Source organism: Coffea arabica, chromosome 4c (genome assembly GCF_036785885.1).
Source record: "Coffea arabica cultivar ET-39 chromosome 4c, Coffea Arabica ET-39 HiFi, whole genome shotgun sequence".
NCBI lineage: Eukaryota > Viridiplantae > Streptophyta > Magnoliopsida > Gentianales > Rubiaceae > Coffea > Coffea arabica.
Window position 1 is genome coordinate 50,350,058 of NC_092316.1, and position 19,617 is coordinate 50,369,674.

The following is a 19,617-nucleotide window of genomic DNA, read 5'->3' on the forward strand; positions in this document are numbered from 1 at the left end:
TCATCCCGACTCAGTGCTATGATAGACTCTAAGTCGATTGGAGCGTTGTCTCATCGACCTTTATACTTGTGGGGACGCCCCAACCTATTGGCTAACCTTGTAATTCGAGCTGGCAAGGGCTTGGTCGAGAAGTTTGGTGAACCTTGAAAAATATTATACATTGATCTTTTGAGATTTCGCTTGACATATTTGAATAGTATCGCCACTTTCTACATGTTTGGTTCCGGATCCAAATGGGTGTTATGTTGGATGGAGAAAGTAAGTGGAGCACTACGGTCGTGTTACTACTTGGGTTGACGGAGGGTCAACCACGATGGCTCAAATTGATCGAGGCGTGGGAATAGCTCCTGAGAGTTCCTGTATCCTCCTTGTGTGTTAATTCCTACTTGTGCACTTAAATGAAATATCATGTTTTAAGTTGCTTTTAAGCATGCTATTCGATTAATTGATTATACGTGCTTGTTTGCTTGCTTGTTTTCTTGGCCTTACTGAGCGTTAGCTCATCCCTTTAAGTTTGTTCTTGCTTAACCGGTTTTGGAGGTGAAAATTGGAGATCTTAGACTAGCGACTTTGGTTGAAACTAGTATACCTTTGTATGCTATTGGAGACCATTAAAGTGTAAATTTTGTATACTTGGATTTTGTGGTTTGTAATCATAAATAGTGTACTTGGGAGTTTCGAACTTGTATATTTGAAGTATTTCTTAATTAAGTCAATGGTTAATTTGTAATCCTTTATTAACCTTGAATGAGTGCGTGAGTCCTGATGAGAGTTGGGCAGGCGTTCCGCTAATATCCTAGGGTTGGCCCTAAGGAGAGGTGGGGGCGTCACAGTTGGTATCAGAGTGCTAGGCTTGAAATACCTGGAATAGAGTTAGGAGTTTTTAGTCATGAACTTTTGGTCATAGAAATTCATGATAAATCTTAATCTAAGTTTTTGAATGACACCAGTGATCGTAAGGCCCTAACCTTTACTTTTGTGGGTTAATTGTTGGTCATGGAAGGAAATGATGGCGATGGGTCATCTCTGAGGCACCTTCTAGTGATTCGTTATCAAGAGAGACCTTGGGGTCCTCTTTGGCAGTGGACCCCAATTCGTCGAACTTGGTCTTCATGTGATTGTTAGAGAACTTACTCGTACCCTTACGAAGTGGTGCTAGCGGTAAACGATGATCAGAGGCGATTATTTGAGAAAATTAGAGTAGTTCAAAAGGATAATGTAGGACTGAGGACGACCGGGGACGTCCATATATTCCAAATGAACTTAAGGATCAGACACTTATTCCAATTGGCTATGTTCTACACTCCTAGTCCACCATTCTTCTTTGGTTTACAGACATCTTCCCACTTTACTTTTGCTCCATAATGTGATATAATTTCACCATACCATGGAAATGAGGATAACATGTTGTCAATCTTTTTAAGTACTGCTTTGGGTACTGTAAAAACATTAGACCAATGGAGGAACATACCACTAAGGATAGATAAGATAACCTGAAACCGACCTCCATAGGTAAGCTTTTTTACTGCCCAACTGTAAGGCCCAAAACAACCAATGCAAAGATCATAAACGAAATAATAAGTAAATAAAAAGGAAAGGATTGCAAACCAATTAACTACCCAACTCCTCTTGAGTTTGTAGATTAATTGAAACAAGCTACTTCAAGTTGATGAATTACAATCACTCTTGTGTACAAAGGAAGGTTCACCTCCTCCTTGCCCCAAGCAGCACTCGGTCAAGCCAGGACGTTTTACTATCCCTCAGGATAACCCTCACAGAGCTACACTCATGAAAGATTCACTCACAAATGAAAAGCTTACAATGAACCTCACACCACTAAGACTACAAATATTCTTTTTGGAGTATTTTCTCACTAAAATCTCTCTAGATCTTTTGTATCTTTATTGTGCCAAAGTTGTTTGAAGTGTCTGACCAACCACTATTTATATAGGACCAAGAAAGTGCCTCATTAATGCTTCCAACGGATAGAAAGTAGCTGAACAGTCAACTAGCCGTTGGTAGTGTCGGACGTCCGATAGCCCTGTTTTATGCGTCCGACAGCAGGCAGTGAGTTTCAGAGATTTTCTTCAATTCTTTCGGACGTCCGGTGCAAGCTCTTTATGCGTCCGACAGCAAACAAACAGATTTGAGAAATTATCTTGTTTCTATCGGACGTCCGGTAGAGACATATTCAGCGTCCGATAGGTCCGATAGTTTCGTCGACTTCGAAGGATCCTATCGGACGTCCGAAGCATGCGTCCGAAGTTGTGCAATGATTATCGGATGTCCGATCCTGACATCTTGAGCGTCCGACAGATTCAGCATACTTTGTCATCTTTCAATTGTACTTGATCATGGAATCAAATAACTTCATAACTGAAAATATGTCTTGAAGAAACATTAGTATCATCCATTTGTTTTGTAAACATCAAAAGATAGGGATCAAGATCAACAATCTCCCCTTTTTGATGATGACAAAACAATGGATGGAAAGAAACAAAAATAAGTATAAGCTCCCCCTCAATCATTGCAACCAAAACTTTAAGAGCCAAACTCATAATCTCAGAATAACTCCCCCTTATACATTGCATCCATTTCTCCCCCTTTTTGTCATCATAAGAGTAAAAATCAACTACTATAATCCAGCAACAATAACAGAGAATTCAATATTCCAAGAAAAAATAGAGAAATGACAACAATCACAGCAAATCATCATGAGATCAGCATTATTCTTTTATCTCTCTTTTTGACATCATATAGATTCAGTAGTATTCAAAGATATCAGCGAAAACTCAGATCAAAGTATCAAAAGAAAAAAATATTCTGAACAAGAATCACTGCAATGATTAGACAAAACCTCCTACTTGTTAAAATTAGCATCATGTCTAACTATCCACATGCATTTCATGCTTTTTTTATATTCTTTCTCACATAGCAATCACTTTTCATGTGACCTTTTTGACAACAGAAATTACACATAATCAGGGAATTATTTATATGAACAGGTTTAATAAATCTTACTTGTCTTCTCCTATGGATAGCAAACTCATTTACAGCAGAATTTATCTTAAAATGAGGTTTTGATTTATTACTTTGAAAACAGTCCTGTTTTTTATGTTGAAACAACTCATTTAAATCATCCATTCTTCTTTTCAAATCATCTTGTTCCCTTTTGAACATTTCACAAAAATTTGTTTTTCTATCAAGATCCAAGTGTAAAGCAGTCTCACTTTTTTTGAAGTAATCATTTTCAGCTTTCAACTTTTTGTTTTGTTGAAAAAGATTTGCATTATCTCGAAACAAAAAACTAATTTTCTGTTTTAATTCCTTGTTTCTAACATAAGATTCTTTCAAACTATCATGCAATTTTATAATGAAAGATTCAAAATCATCATCATTTTCATCATCACTTTCAAATTGAGAGTTAGAAGATGTTACCTCATCATCTCCAATGGCCATGAAAGCCAATTGAGCAGATTGATCTTCCTCTTCAATTTCACCATCGGAATTGCATTCATTCCATGTGAATTGAAATTTGTTTATTCTTGGTTTTCTTCCTTCTTTCTTCTTCATCACTGGACAGTCACTTGCATAGTGTCCAGGTTGGCCGCATTCAAAGCACTGATCAGTTTGCTTTTTGTTGAAATCTAACTTCCCGTTGTTTCTCGAGTTGTTGAACTGATTTGGGAATGAATTGCTAGGTCCACCATTTCTGAATCTTCTCTTGTTGAGTATTCGTTTGAAACTTTTTGTGATGAGAGCGATATCATTGTCGTCACCTTCCACATCTTGTTCATCTAGGGAGGCAGAATCATCTTCATCTTGTGAGGCTTTTAGAGCAATATTCTTTCGCACTTTTGCATCCTCTTCCTCTTGCACCTTAGTCTTAAGTTTCAGCTCATAAGAGGTAAGAGAATTAATAAGAGATTCAATAGGCATAGTATTCAAATCTCTAGCCTCCTCAATAGCAGTCACTTTATTTTCCCAATCATTGGACAAGGCATTCAGGATTTTTCTATTTTTCTCACCAAGAGAATATTTTTTTTCCAGCACCTCTAAATCTTTAATGAGATCATTGAATCTACAATACATTTGATCAACATTTTCATGAGGTTCCATCTTGAAAGATTCATACTTTGTAACTAGAATGGACTTCTTTTGTTCTCTAACATTCTCACTACCTTCATGAATTTCTTTCAGTTTGTCCCAAATTTCTTTAGCTGACTTGCAACCCTTGACTCTAATAGATTCATTTGAGTCTAATGCACAATATAACACATTCATGGCTTTTGCATTTAAGGTGAGATGAACTCTATCCACAGCAGTCAGTTCACTTCTTGTTTTCGGTCTAGATGCATGAGTATTTTCATTTATAAGAGAGGCATCATATGGACATTCACTAATAATAAACCACAATTCGATATCAATAGATTGCAAAAAGATAATCATTCTTTCTTTCCAACTCATATAATTTGACCCATTAAACACAGGTGGTCTAATAACAGAATGTCCTTCAAAAAACATAGCATTATTGGTTGTCATCTTTTCTCCAAAGCCGATTGAGCTTAATCTTTAGGAGACCAAGCTCTGATACCAATTGTAAGGCCCAAAACAACCAATGCAAAGATCATAAATGAAATAATAAGTAAATAAAAAGGAAAAGATTGCAAACCAATTAACTACCCAACTCCTCTTGAGCTTGTAGATTAATTGAAACAAGCTACTTCAAGTTGATGAATTACAATCACTCTTGTGTACAAAGGAAGGTTCACCTCCTCCTTGCCCCAAGCAGCACTCGGTCAAGCCAGGACGTTTTACTATCTCTCAGGACAACCCTCACAGATCTACACTCATGAAAGATTCACTCACAAATGAAAAGCTTACAATGAACCTCACACCACTAAAACTACAAATATTCTTTTTGGAGTATTTTCTCACTAAAATCTCTCTAGATCTTTTGTATCTTTAGTGTGCCAAAGTTGTTTGAAGTGTCTGACCAACCACTATTTATATAGGACCAAGAAAGTGCCTCATTAATGCTTCCAACGGATAGAAAGTAGCTAAACAGTCAACTAGCCGTTGGTAGTGTCGGACGTCCGATAGCCCTGTTTTATGCGTCCGACAGCAGGCAGTGAGTTTCAGAGATTTTCTTCAATTCTTTCGGACGTCCGGTGCAAGCTCTTTATGCGTCCGACAGCAAACAAACAGATTTGAGAAATTATCTTGTTTCTATCGGACGTCCGGTAGAGACATATTCAGCGTCCGATAGGTCCGATAGCTTCGTCGACTTCGAAGGATCCTATCGGACGTCCGAAGCATGCGTCCGAAGTTGTGCAATGATTATCGGACGTCCGATCCTGATATCTTGAGCGTCCGACAGATTCAGCATACTTTGTCATCTTTCAATTGTACTTGATCATGGAATCAAATAACTTCATAACTGAAAATATATCTTGAAGAAACATTAGTATCATCCATTTGTTTTGTAAACATCAAAAGATAGGGATCAAGATCAACACCAACATTGTACCCTCTGCTGAATCTTCATAAAAACAGGTTGGCAGTCCTTGTAGCTGAGTTTTGTTGAACTAAGAGGCAGACCTAAGTATTTAACTGGTAGTTCACCCTTTGGCATCTCCAATATGTTGCACAGTTGCTGTCCCACTTCATCGCTATCACCAGCTACATACACACTACTCTTATGAAGATTGGGCTTCAAACCAGAGAAACTTCCAAATTCAGCAAGCGTGTAGAATGCTCAATACTGCTAATATTAGAAACAAATCATCTGCAAATGCAATATGGGATAACTCCAAATCTGAACAATACGGATGAAAATCAAAATCCTTTCCCTCCAATATTCTACTTCAGCAATGAAGTGAACAAAGTTAAGCAAGAAAGAAACAAGAAAGAGGAAAACAAATAAAAGAAGAGAACCCCTTAAGAGAAAACTATATATAAAGAAAACAAGAATTCACCATGAATAATACTACTAGGACAAGGTCAATAAATTTTTAGAATGAGGTAGTCAAATGTGGAAGATTGAAGAATCTCAAATCTTATGATAAATTTGGACATTGTGATGAAGATCAATGTTTATGAATGGAAAAATAATTCAGAAAATGAGGAAAGGAGACAATAACAACTTGGTAGATAGATGGTTTCTAGTACCAAGCAGCATTATGTAAACAAGGCCAAAGATGATGACCAAAGAAAACTTGTTCCATGCCATTTATTTGTTTCACAAAGGGACTTTTCGAATCTCCTGGAATGTTTGGGTTTTAAGAATATATTTCAATTAGTTCCTTTGTTTGAAGGCTATTCTATGGAGACATTAAATGATGTTTTGACATGGACAGTTGTAGATTTTTTTTTAAAAACTATTATTATGGTGGAACACAAGTTTTTCATCATAATGCTGGATCATATCTGCAAAAGTTGCTTTCAACTTGTGCTGCTCACAATTGTGTATGTACAGTACTACTAGGCTGAGAAAATCATACTTTTGGTACTTGTTTCCATAAATATGTGTGTTGCTCGTCAAAAATAAGGGATACCATCTCCATGTCACATACCCTTTATAGTGTGTACTTTTAAAAGCATGTCGTTTTTTGGAATCAAGAGATTTTTCTATGTTCTCTCCTATTTTGCATTTATATTTCCATTATTTAATAGATGATTTTATGGGATTTTTGTTTACTGTCGTCTTTGTTTCTAGAGTACTTTTTTTCTATCTTCTTTGAGAAAGATTTTCTTGGTTTTGGTGGTTTTGATTCCTGAAATCTGTAGAGGACTAAATGCATAGCTAGTCTGCTTCCATGTGATCTCAGAAAGCTTCTGCGTTAGTGGCAGTGAACCCTTTATTTTGTTATTATAACAATAAAGAATTTGTTACACATTTTATTTTGAATACTTTGTGGTTTAAAAGACACGCATTAAAAGTTGCTGAATGTTTTCTTGGCTCCTGGGGCAGGTACTTTAACTACTTGGTTAACATGGACGATGGTGCTTAATTTCTCAAAAAGCTTGTGTTCAGGCTTTTTTCTCGTCTTATCAGAAATAAGGTACGTCAATACTCAGTAATGTAGAATATGTAGGATATGTTTGTCATTTTTCATCTTTATTTCTTGAGAAATTTGGTCTAAGATTGTTGAGCTAGTAGATGCAAAAGGGCCATGTATCGTTTCCGAATGCTAGTTTGTTATTGGCTTCATTTGCAATGGAAAGTTATTAGTGCAAGTAGATTGATCTTATCAAGATCTAATGGGCTATCATAGAAAAGAGCAATGTAGATCTTGGTTAACATTTTAGTCATGGGGTTTCGCTTTCAGATCAAATGCTTGCTTGTGAAGTACTCTAGTTCTGAAAAAGGCATTTAGCTCCCCAGAAAAGATCGATTTTCACAATATTTAGTTCCATGATGCGCAAGTCACTATGAAGCTGTACTAAATGTCGAGAGCATTTTTCTCCTTTGCGTCTAAGACATTTTTATCTTTTATCTTTATTTGTTGGAAAATCTGGTCTAAGATTTTTTGGCTAGTAGATGATTGAACTAACCAGTTATTTATAGGTGTACAATAAGTTTATGAAGAGGATCATTAAAAATGGACAACCTACTTTAATTTAGGAAGGCATTAAAGCTTTGTTTTTCTTTTCTCCAAAATAGTATCTTTGATCTTTAAAGTATTGTTACTGTGTATGACTGTGTGTTTGTATGGAATTAAATGCTTTGTGGAGTGAAAAATTTGGTTTCATGGTTGACAATCAAAGTTTTTGGTATACGATGGAGTTAGGATGAGGTTTTGCTGAGCTAGAAGGCAAAGAATTTCTCTTATTTTTGTTGTTTGTACAGATGACTTGTCCCTGGCACCTTTTAGAATAGTGTTCCTAGACCCTGACGGTAAGGGCTATTTAGCTAGAATTGAAGTTTATAGTGCAGCTATAGCTAAGCTTCTGCATAATTTGTTTCTTTTTCTTGGAGGTCTGTAGGTCTATCATTGGTTTAAATGATCATTGTCGCTTTTACCAAGCAATGGAAGTTTCTAATTTTCTATTTGTTGCTATTTGGGTTTATAGTCTTTGCTTTCTTTATATTTAGGTAATATGGAAGAAAAGAGAAGCACTGTAGCGAAGTGGACAAGGGCTCGAATAAAGCACATGACTAATGAATACTATGAGAAGAAGCAGGAGAAGAAAGGGAAAAGTGAGAGAGCCCATGGCTCTCATGAAATGAACGCTACTGAGGGAAAAAAGAGGGAAGAATTGGAGTAAGGAAAAGTCACAATAAATGTCGAAGAAGTGGTTAGAATTAGCCGCAGTAGCAGTGATGAAGAGCAAGATGGGGAAAATGTAAACTGGAAGATGTTCAATAGAAAGAGGAAGGGAACTGCTAAAAAGAGTTTCAATGATGATGAGAGTAGTGGAAGTGATGTTAGAATTTTCCTGGAAGAGGAAGTGATGATGGAAGAATTGGAGTCAGGAAAAGTCACAAGAAATGTAGAAGAAATGGTTAGAATTAGCAGCAGTAGCAGTGATGAAGAGCAAGAAGGGAAAAATGTAAACCGGAAGATGTTCAATAGAAAGAGGAAGGGAACTGCTAAAAAGATTATCAATGATGCTAAGAGTAGTGGAAGTGATGTTAGGATTTTGGGAGAAGAGGAAGTAGTGGAAGAAGTGAAATTGAAGGAATTAGATAGGATGAGGAAGAGAGACACAATTTATAAGGGTAAGAATAGTGATTAGGGAAGTGGAAGCAACGTCGTGCTTGTGACTGAAGAAGATGTCCCGCCAAACTTGAGATGTAGTTATGTCAAGGGTAGGAAGCAGTTTCCATCTAGAAGAAGAAAGAGGGTTAGAAGTGATGGAAATGCAACAAATGAAAGAATGACCATGGAGAGTGAACCTTCAGGGAATGGAGCTCAAGACAAGGAAAAGGGTCTTCTAATTGAGAATCTTGATGATCTCAACTCAAAATCCTCTAGCTCTGAAGAGGATGCTGATGATTCTGATAATGACTGTAGTGAGGAAGAATCAAAGAGCTCTGGTACACAATCAAACCATTGGGGTTATTGTAGTGAGGATAACCTTGAAGGAGGGATAGGAAAAGATAATGGCTTCATTCAACTACCAAGTCCAAAGTCCAGAGAACAGGAACCAGGACTCGAAACATCAAGGAAATGCTGTCTTCATGATTCTAAGAGTGAAAGTTCTGATTCTTCAGGTGAGGATTCCGATTCATCAGATCAGATGTCAAAGAAGAAAAAGGAAAGCAGTAGGATATCTAAACCCTCTAAGAGAAGAGAAAGAGATGTGGATTACATGAATATTCTTCTAGGGTCCATGCTGAAGGATGATGAGCAGACAAAGAAAAAACCATTTTCTTTTGAAGACAATGGTCCTACTCATACACTGCCATTATGTGACGCCCCCATTTCTCCCTAAAACGAACCAAAGGGTGTCCGCGGAACACCTGCCCAACTCTTGTCAGGACTCAAGACAAATCCCGTTCAAGCTTAATGAAATACCAACCATCACGATGATATAAGTAAGAAAGTGCGGAAAACTTTCTAACTTAACAATATACAACAATTATCCAATCCTTACATCGGATTTCCAAAAGTTACATCAAATCCCCAAAATATGCAATAATCCAGAGTCTAACCAAGTACATTGAAAACTTTAATACAAAAATACATTCAAAAGGGGTTTCTCTGAGGTTCACTTCCGATCCTTTCCTGTTAAGGAAAACAAAACTACAGGGTGACCAAAATGCTCGTGAGGCCAAGAAACACACATGCAAACACATAATCCAAGTAGCAACAACAATTACATTGTAGGTTATCAAGTTCGAATAATTCACACTTCGAATAAAAAAAATAAACAGAAACAATTCAAGGATAGTGTAGCTCTCAGGAGCTAAATTCCACGTAGTCGAGTCAAAGTCTTGATCACAGCTCATGTTGACACTCCGTCAACCACATAAGTTTCAAATCCATAGATACACCACTTTTCTTCGAATCTCGTCACCGTTACACCCCCCTTACCGGGCCCGCTCATCAAAATTTTGATAATATTCGAGTATATCATGGCAATACTGCACGAGTAATGCCGAGCAAGATCTTTTCAATAGATCATGCTCTACGAATATCTCATGGTTGGCTAAGCTTATCGACCAAGCCCATGCTGGCTCGATTCGCAAAGTTAACCAACGAGTTTGGGTGTCCCCCGAATACGAATACAAATACGAATATGAATATAAGTCGATGAGAAACGCTCAAATCGATGATTCCAAAAAGGAATCACAAATACAAATCACATATACAAATCACAAATACGAATCACATCCACATTACTATGTACAAGTTGGATATGCATTCACATAGCAAAATACGAATATAATTTCATTTGAAAGAGAACGGGTGCGGTAAAGTACACACTCGTCACAAAATTTCAAATTCACATAACGAATAAGAAACAATTAACCATTTCGCAACAAATTCATGCACTTGACACTCACCAATCGAAACAAGGGAGTAAATGCATAAACAAGCCTTTAGGTGTTCCCTTCGAGATCCTCTTGAAGGTCTCCTTGAGCACCTGAACAAATAGTAATTGTCTATTACACACTATCGCTTAAAACCCCTAATTATCGAGGAAAATTGCACACTTGTACAATCTAAGAAAATTTCACGAAAATGAGCCTTAATTACTCGTAAATTGAGGCTCAAAAATGGGATTTTAAAACACAAGCAAAATCTGATTTTCATCTTTGAAATCAAGTGTAAAACGGTTTAGCAATATCGAAGGAAAATAGAGAGTTCGCAAATCCTCAATTTCCTTTAAGTTCGGAAATTTCAGATTTGTCACTCATACTTTGAAAAATCGTATCTCATTCTCCACAAGTCCAAAATTAGAAAACTTGGTGCCGTTGGAAACTACTTCCAAATTACTAAAAGTTCCTAGAAGATATTTTTCCATGATTCCAAATGGAAGACATTTAAAATTTAGCTAAAAGTAGATGTTCTAGAATATCAAGGCAGATTTGGGTTGTTTTTCGGCAAAGTTTGGAAATTCGGCAAAATTCACTCAATGTGAAATAGCCTCTCAAATTCGAAACTCAATTAGAGTTGCAATCAAAGTTTAAAAAAAAACAAGCAGAACAAGAATCGGAGTTTTGAGCACCAAGATATAGTAGCTCAAAGTTGTTGAAAATTTGAGACAATTAGGCAATTTTCAGGTTTAAAGTACCAACTTTGGGATTTTGTTAGAGTATCAAAATAGACTCGGAATGGCACCAAAATTAGCAGTATTATATTACCATATAAGGGCTATTTCTTTGTAAAATTTCATAGAAAAATATGCATGGGAAGCCGGTTAACAAAACCACTAAAGTCCCAAGAAGTTCCAAGGCAAATCTGCCTTGGACTTCCGTTTTTCTGTTTTCTAAATGTTTGGCCAACAAAGTGTCTCAAACATGGTTCATCTGTGTAGGTAATGTCTAGAAAACATTCAAAATACATTTGGTAGGTGATTAACACCAAGAATTTCAAATTAACAAGTCCCAACTAAGATTTAGGCGTTTACTAGCCAAAAAGAGGGTTTTCAAACACCAAGTCAGTTTCGAAATATGGCCATAATTCACTCAATTCAACTTGGAATTAAGCGTGGTTGGTGGCGTTGAAAACTAGATTCATAGAACTACAATTTTTCAGAAGAAATTATTTTCAAAATCTACCCACAACTAACTCATATTTGAGCATCAATTTGCTGCTCAAAACTGAGCTTCCAGTGAACTAGCGAAACAGGACAGTCATGTTCAAATGATTGGTATGGATTACTCAGGCGGAATCAGGATATACATTTTATACCGATGGAAATATGGAAATGTCTAGTTTCCAGTTCCATAAACGGTACTTGATTTCGACATCGGAGCAAAAAGTTATAGCCAAAACAATAACACTGCCAGAGCAGTTGCGGGAAAAATTTCCAGTTTTGCTGGTTTCCGAAAACATATCATTTGGCCAACCAAATCACTTTATTTTTTGATGAAACTTTCTACACAACCCACACAACATATATACATCATAACCAAGTCATTAGAACCACAAAAAATCACTCTAAAGGTCACGGACAACACAGGGGCAGAAATAGAAAATTTTCACCTTCACTCCCCTTTGAACTTTCATCTCTAATATCACTCATTTCCACTAATTTAAGCACTAATCCAACATTATTAATATCAAAACACACAAAATCAGTCCATCAAGCCAAAGTGGGAGTTCATAGAGCCCACACACCAAATTTCTAACAATTTAAAGCTACCCATGAGAATCCAAGAGCTCATGAGTGTAATCTAACTTCCATAAATCAAGAATTAAGGGGTTGATCATCACTTACTTTCTTAAATGGTCAAGGTAGAAATTTCGGTCACTTTGAGCTGAAAAAAAACCGTGAGAGGCAGCTCCTTTCCTAGCTAATGTTGTTCACCAAGTGTTTAGCAAGTTGTACGTAAAATTTGAGGTGATTTGGACAAGGAATGAGCAAGAAAATGAAGAGCTTTCTTTCCTTTCTTTTCTTTCCTTTCTTTTCTTTCTTGTTTTGACCGGCTCTTGAGGTGAGAAAATGAGAGTTTCAACCGTGCACTTGAGGTGAGAAAAGAAAGGTTTTGATCTGGTGTGATGCTTCCATGAGAAGCTTAAGAATGTGTGGCCAAAATTGCTCCAAAAGTCAACTAAGGATAATGCGCGTACGCGCGCGTTTCGTGCTCGATTCTTCTCGAGTTTGTTTCCCTTGTGCTCTAAACCTCTAATGCACTTGTATTCGTACTATTATTATTCACTCTTAATGATCTAAAAATAATGGTCTTAAGTCCCTTAATTAATCGCGCGCGTAAAAACGCGTATTTCTGATTTGTGCGTGATAAAGTGAAATTTTCAAGAAATTCTCATAACGATAGTATAACTATCTAACACTTGAACACTTAAACATAAAAATACCTATTTTAAGACTAATGTACAAGTCTCCAATTTTTCAGGCTCATTGTATGCTCAAATCGGTTATTGCTTCCAAACGCGCATTCACTATTCTCACTTAACGAGATTCCAAAAAATAAATTTGGAAACAAATCATTTTAAAAATATATGCAAGTCATAAATCCATGTAATTGGGTCTAAAAAGATTGAAATAAAATATTCTGAACAAATGGGCAATTAAATTATTAGAAAAAAAACTAGAAATAGGAAATTTAAATAAGTAAATTTTGCGAGTCCTCATACATTAAAATTCAGATTTGATGACGAGGATTTAACCCCACCCAAGAAAGAAGACTGGCAGAAAGAAATTGATGATCTTTTTACTGAGATGGAAATGTGCCTCACATTACCAGATTCTGACTTTGCTGAATCATCCAAGGTAACAGTGCTCTGTTAATTTTGAGAGATTTGACATTCTCTGATTACTACAGTGTGATTTTTGGATTTGGAGTTACATAAGTAACTACATAGTTTCCACGCAAGTTGAACAGTTTAACTAATCCTAGAGAAACAAATGACTGTTTCTTCAATACGTTATTGCTGATAATGATTTGAAAGATAGCTCCCTATTATGCTGCTGCCTTATTCCTTCTGTTGGATCCATTCTTTGTCTGTCAGTTGAGTTTGGAGATTTTAGTTAATCTGCTAATGTTTTGACTTCTGCCCTCGAATACTGAAGTTGATGCCTCAGAACTTTGAAATGATTTGGAAACATGCAGTAGGTATCATCTGATGTTGGTCATCTAATATTTGTTTCTTCCTCAGTTATTATCTAATAATCTATGGTTAACAAGATCATGTAGTTTTTCAAATAGTTATAGTTTTGTTGACGGTATGCTTTCTTATGTAGTTTTAAGAATACAATACAAGTTGTTGTTTCATGATCCATTGTGCATGCTATTTAGTTGGTCCTAACATTGTATTACTGATGGTGATGGGATGATTCTATTATCATTTTAAGTTATTTATGCAACCCACGGGAAAAGCTTGTTGTTCTCCTTTTGAACCACTTTTAGAAATATTTAAGCTAGATATCAGTTTTAATGACAAAGAAAGTTTTCTCATCCATGTCCTGCTGTAAGAAAAAGGAGTTAACGAAATTTAGTCTTACTCTGACATTTTAACTTGTCCATGCATGAAAATTTTAATAATGTGGAAGTAGGCAATTTCCTCTGCTCTTGTACAATAACATTACAATATTTGGATTGTAAGACATGTTTTCAATTTCCAAACTTTACAATATTTTGGATTGTTTGATTTCTTTTTCGTCCCCGTTGTATTACGTAAATTTGTTCTAGAAATTTCGTTGTATTCACAATCACGTTTTTCTTGAGTTTGACTGATTTCTCGTTTCAATTTTCATTTTTGATGATTCATAGGTATCTCTCTGACATGACGTGCCCGCGTCATGACGTATGAAGAGCTCACAGTCAGAATCGTCAGAAGGGGTTCTTGTCCTCATGACGTGCCCGCGTCATGATATATAGAAAGCTCACGATCAGAATCGTCAGAAGGGTTTTGTCCTCATGACGTGCCCACGTCACGTTCACGGGAAAGGCAAGCATTCAAAAGAAGAACTCAAGACCGGTTTGATTCAGCAGGAGAAGAAGAGGCAAAAGTTGGAACAGAAATATCATTTGATTCGTCGATCCTCAAAAAAAAAAAGAAGCAAAGTTCAGTCATTAAATGACAAATGGAAAATTTATAGAAAGTTACAATCTCCATCGCGGAATAGTGCACCTACACGCCTTCATCAACGTTGTTTTGCGACCGAAAGACCAAGAGCTAATTATCGACGCCTTCTTCTCTTTTGTTTCTACCTCCTGCTCGACCGAAGCCCTTTCGCCCGCCATCCATCTTCCTCCTTCGATCAACCGCATGCCAAAAGCCCGACCACTTCCACCACCACTCTCCTTCCACGCACGACGAGCAACGCCGCAACAGGCCGCCGTCGATTATCCCTAATTGCACGCCGCCAGCGAAGCCACCGCCGATGCCTGCGATCTCGCCGTCGCCAGGCGCACGGCTGCAGTGCCTCGCGCCCAAGCAGAGGGGCGCCGCCGTCCCTCACAGCCAAGCAACCCCAAGTCCGCACGCCTCACCTGCCATCTCTCCGCTTTCCCGTTGCTGCGCCGTCACCACCTGTCAATTTTGACAGGTGGAGGTATTGAAGTCTTTTACTCGATTAGTACTTTTCTGGATCCTAAATTGCTGGAATTTGTGTCTTTTTCCTTGGTTTCTTGATGGTTAATAGCAGGAGGTGCCTTGCTTGATTTTCTCTTTCCTGTATTGAATTGTTTGGGGGTTTCTATTGCATCTTTGGGGCGGGTATTTGGGAGCATCTCTGATAGTTAATTTATTTGGGAGCTAGTTGGGGTTGATTTGGGAGTTCTTTGCAAATTGATTCCCAATTTGGCTTCTTCTAATTTCTGGTGGTGTTGGTTGGGATGTCTCAGTCGTTTGGACTGCATGTTTGAATTGTTTCTTACCTGTGCGTACACCAGTGGTACTGGTTGTGATAGTTTGCCTAACATTTATTCATTTTCTTTAATTGGCTGCCTGATTGAAAGCTCAGAGCTTGTGACTGAGTTGTTATTGCCTAAATTCTGACCCGCTATTACCGGACTTGCTGAATTCTTGGGGATATTTGTTGTAATTTTGGGTTGAATTGAGTTCATTTGTTAAGATTCGTTGATTTGTTTAGGCACTATTACCGTTCCTAGTTTGTTTGATTGGCATATTCATTGGAATTGATTGCGTTCAAACACATTGTTTGACGTCCTCTGCCATTGATTGAAACTGCTGCATTGTCTGGGGATTTATTAGTTTGATGGTTAGATAAAGTGCACGTTTCATTGTTAACTTGGGCGACATTATCATTGTCGAGTGATTACTGGTTTTATTGGCTTTGTTGACTTATTTATGCAGTGAAATTCTAGTTCTCTGTTGCACTCTGTTGGATTTTGGAATTTCTATTTTCTTTATTGAGTTGGTTGTTCAGTGGTGACCATGGTGAGACCTAGATCCTCTTCTAGGTCTAGGACCTCTCAACCTCCACCTCCTCCACCCCGCTCATTGCTACTGCTGTCGCTTGGACTGAGACATACGCCAGAGCTCTCTTTCTCTCTGCAATCCTTCACTGCTACAACTACCGTAGCACTATTTTCACTCCACCGTTCCCATCTATTCCATAGCTGCTCGAGACCTTCCACCACGTATTAAGGAAAGTTTCGTTATCCTGTTTGCTTTCTCTGCTTTATGACCTCCATTGAGACCAATGTAAGATTTAGGTGTGGGGGGAGCAGTCATGGTGCTAGTGCCTTTAGTTTTGAGTTTTTAGATTTTTTCTTCTTTATTTTTAGTTTGTTATTTGTCTACCTTTCATTCATTTTCTTTCTTTCTTTTTAGTGATTAGCTCGTATGTGCATGCCAAGATTTGATATTGGATTGTTGCCTCTATTTCTACTTTTGTCAAGTTTTAATAATAAGAATGTATTAAGTTAATGTGGTTGAGTCCAAGAACATCTCTTTGGTGAATATCGATAATTGCTTTACTCTTATAATTTTTGGTTAATTTTTTTAGGCATAGGGAATGATTGTTGGCATTTTCATGTGAATTGGTCTGGTTATTAACCTTAGTTCTCCATGTTTGAAAATGAGGCTAGTTGAAGCAAATTTTCTTTTAGTTTTTGTGTTATATTGAGTTTTTATATTATTTAGCTGAGAATAAGAGTTGACTGTACTCCGTTAGTCTTTACTACCGAGTAACCGGGGATCTTCACCAAAAGTGTCGATTCTCACGTCAAAAAGTAGTAATTGCTATTAGTACGTGGTCACGTGGCGATAGAAGCTGAGTAACCGGGCTCTTTCATCTGATAAATGTCAGAGTTCGCGTCAAAAGACTCCAATGGCTAGAGACTAAGTCTTTTGTTACTATTGAAAAAAAAGAAAAAAAAGGAAAAAAATAGAAAACATGAAAAATAAAGTGAAGGTTGTGTTAGTGTGTGATAAAAGTCAGCTTGCCGATTTATGAATTTAATGTTGAGATTTTGATTAATAGTTGGACCATTTGCTGTTAAATGTTGTGCGCCATTCCATTTTCTTAGATTAGTTATCCTGAAATTGGAGGAGTTTATGATTTAGAAACTAACCGGAGTGATGTTTCTTGGATCTTGATCACTGATACTTGATATATGTTTTTTTTGGTATCTTGGCAATATGGCAGATAGAGCAATAGTTATTATCAAATATTGGTGTTTGTTAACTGTTCTTATGCTTGAGGACAAGCATGGTTTAGGTGTGGGGGGAATTGATAGGTTACAATTTTATCATTTATTTTATTGTTAATTTCCTCTATTACTTGACCCAAGGTGAATTAATTATTAAATTCTACTCACTTTTAGTATTTTGTATTTATTTCAGGGAGTAGAACGAAAATATGATAACAAATGCCAATTTGACAGAAAAAGAGTCCAAATCATAGAGCTTATCCGAGGGGCATAGTTGGCAAAGGAAAATTTGTTCCCATCTTGGTAATTGCTGATGAGGGCGGAAGACAGTATAAAAAGAAGAAAAATGAACGCAGGGCTGGTCTTCTTCTTCCTCTCCGGAAGGAGAGCCGCCGCACAGGAGACTACTAGATAGAAAGGAGAATTAGGAGTAGAGGATTTTTCTATCTCCTTTAGTTTAGTTTTTCCTTTGACTTTTCCTGAGGAATTTTCCTTTGCTTTTGATTCTTAAGCATGTCAGACAATACTTAGTAGTTATTAGCTTTACTTTGACTTTTCTTTTGGATTCGTATTGGTTTTTCTTCTCTCGGACGTCAAGACCAAACAAAGCAATGAACTACTTCCTCTAGCTTTACTTTTTCGACAGTATTGCAACGACGTGAATTTACCCAATTGATGGCCGTTGCTTTCTCTGCAAATCTGTATGATTTTTTCGCATCCTGGATGAACTAAATCCTCTTTTCTAGTCGAGAAACAACGGATGCTTTGGGTCGCCTAAAATTGTGAGATCGATTTAATTTAATCTTTTCCTTTTATTTATTGGTATTCGCATATTTCTTGATTGCTATGTTTATGGTTATTTAATTAATTGATTGTCTTGGATCCGGATAATTAATTGATTTGATAATCTATTGTCAATTGGGACGTTAAATCTGTAATTGTTTAATTGTCTCAAAATAGTGATAACTGGCATGATTGGGTTTGTGTCAGGGGAATACGCGAGCTAACCTAAAATAACCCTGATAGTGTGTTATTTGGTTAGAATAGGGCTTCTTTAATACGTAAGGCAATTGGGGAATTAAATCTTACGGGCGTACCTAAGATTATTTTTCAATTAGAGCAGTGATTAATGGCCGTATCTTAATCACCGACACAGTAAGGAAGGGTTGACTGTCATCGCTTGTTTGGCAGTTATAACCTATTTATTAGTAAATAATTGGAATTGCCTTTGTTTCGATGATCAATTAGGTGAACCATTGCTGAAGTTATTCCTTGGCTAGATCCTTAATTATCACTCATTCGATTTTTAGTAATTTGTTATTTAATTTTTAGTAGTTTCTTAGATTTTATTTGAATTTCTTTAATTGTCATCTTCTGCACAAAAATACCCCCTTGTCACTATGAATTTGAAAAGAAACAATTACTCCCAATCCCTGTGGATTCGACCCTACTCACCGCTATCTACAGAAATTACTTTTAGTTTGAGCAGGTTTTATTATTGCACAGGTTTCGACAACCTGTCAGTCGTTTTGCTAATCTTTTTCTTCAGAAAGTTGTGAGACAGAAATTTCATTGAAAAATTGATGCTGATGTTAGTCAAGTTAGCATAGTCTAAAGATATAAAGTTGCTCATCTCAAACGGCCTTAGTTTTAGATGAAACTAGGACTGGACACTTTTGTAAAGCAGCCAAAACTTCTGGTATAAATTCTGTCTGTTACCTCAATACAAAGTTTGCACAGGATAATTTTAACTCTGCATGGGATAATTTGAAGTATGCATGCCCAATTAATGGACAACCTTAACTTAATCCTGCAATTTTGTCACTAGACTCCACGTACAGTTATATCATCAATTACTTTTCGCAACCTCGCCATCTGATTTTTTACTTCTTCCTCCTTATAATTATTCACTATTCCAGTGAAACCTTCAGCCAGTTCATTGTTGAGAAAATGACATCAGAATTAGTCTTTTATTGAAAGTCAGGGCATTTTCTTAAATTCCTAGCAGTCTAATGCCAGTATTGATAAACTATGTACATGTGAATGTACTACGCAGCAGAAATTTAAATATACTTACCTCTAACCATTATTGTCAAGCACAAGTTGATCTCTTCTTATGTCTTTCACTTCTTCTTGTTTATTCTAACAAAAACAAAATATGTAGAAAAAGGAAAAAGTAGAAGGAGAATTTAGAGTAAGGATCTTCTAGTCTATGTCTAACCCAAAAGTGTATAATTAATGGAATACCACAGGCTATTTATAAGCTAGACTAGGGACCCTTACTGGCAAATACAAAAATCCCTAGGGTTTCCTTCCATCAAGGAAATCTTGCCAAAATTCATAATTGAAATAATATT

General features: G+C 36.8%; 1 protein-coding gene across 1 annotated transcript; it reads left to right on the forward strand.

The window, feature by feature from the left end:
* The first annotated feature begins 8,742 nt into the window (after positions 1 to 8,742).
* Positions 8,743 to 17,900, forward strand: LOC140005385 (uncharacterized). Its single transcript, XM_072046307.1, has 3 exons — positions 8,743 to 13,410; positions 14,411 to 16,258; positions 17,458 to 17,900. Exon 1 carries the CDS (start codon positions 8,884 to 8,886, stop codon positions 9,439 to 9,441), a length of 558 nt encoding a protein of 185 aa, XP_071902408.1. The 5' UTR covers positions 8,743 to 8,883; the 3' UTR covers positions 9,442 to 13,410; positions 14,411 to 16,258; positions 17,458 to 17,900.
* The last annotated feature ends 1,717 nt before the right edge of the window (positions 17,901 to 19,617 follow it).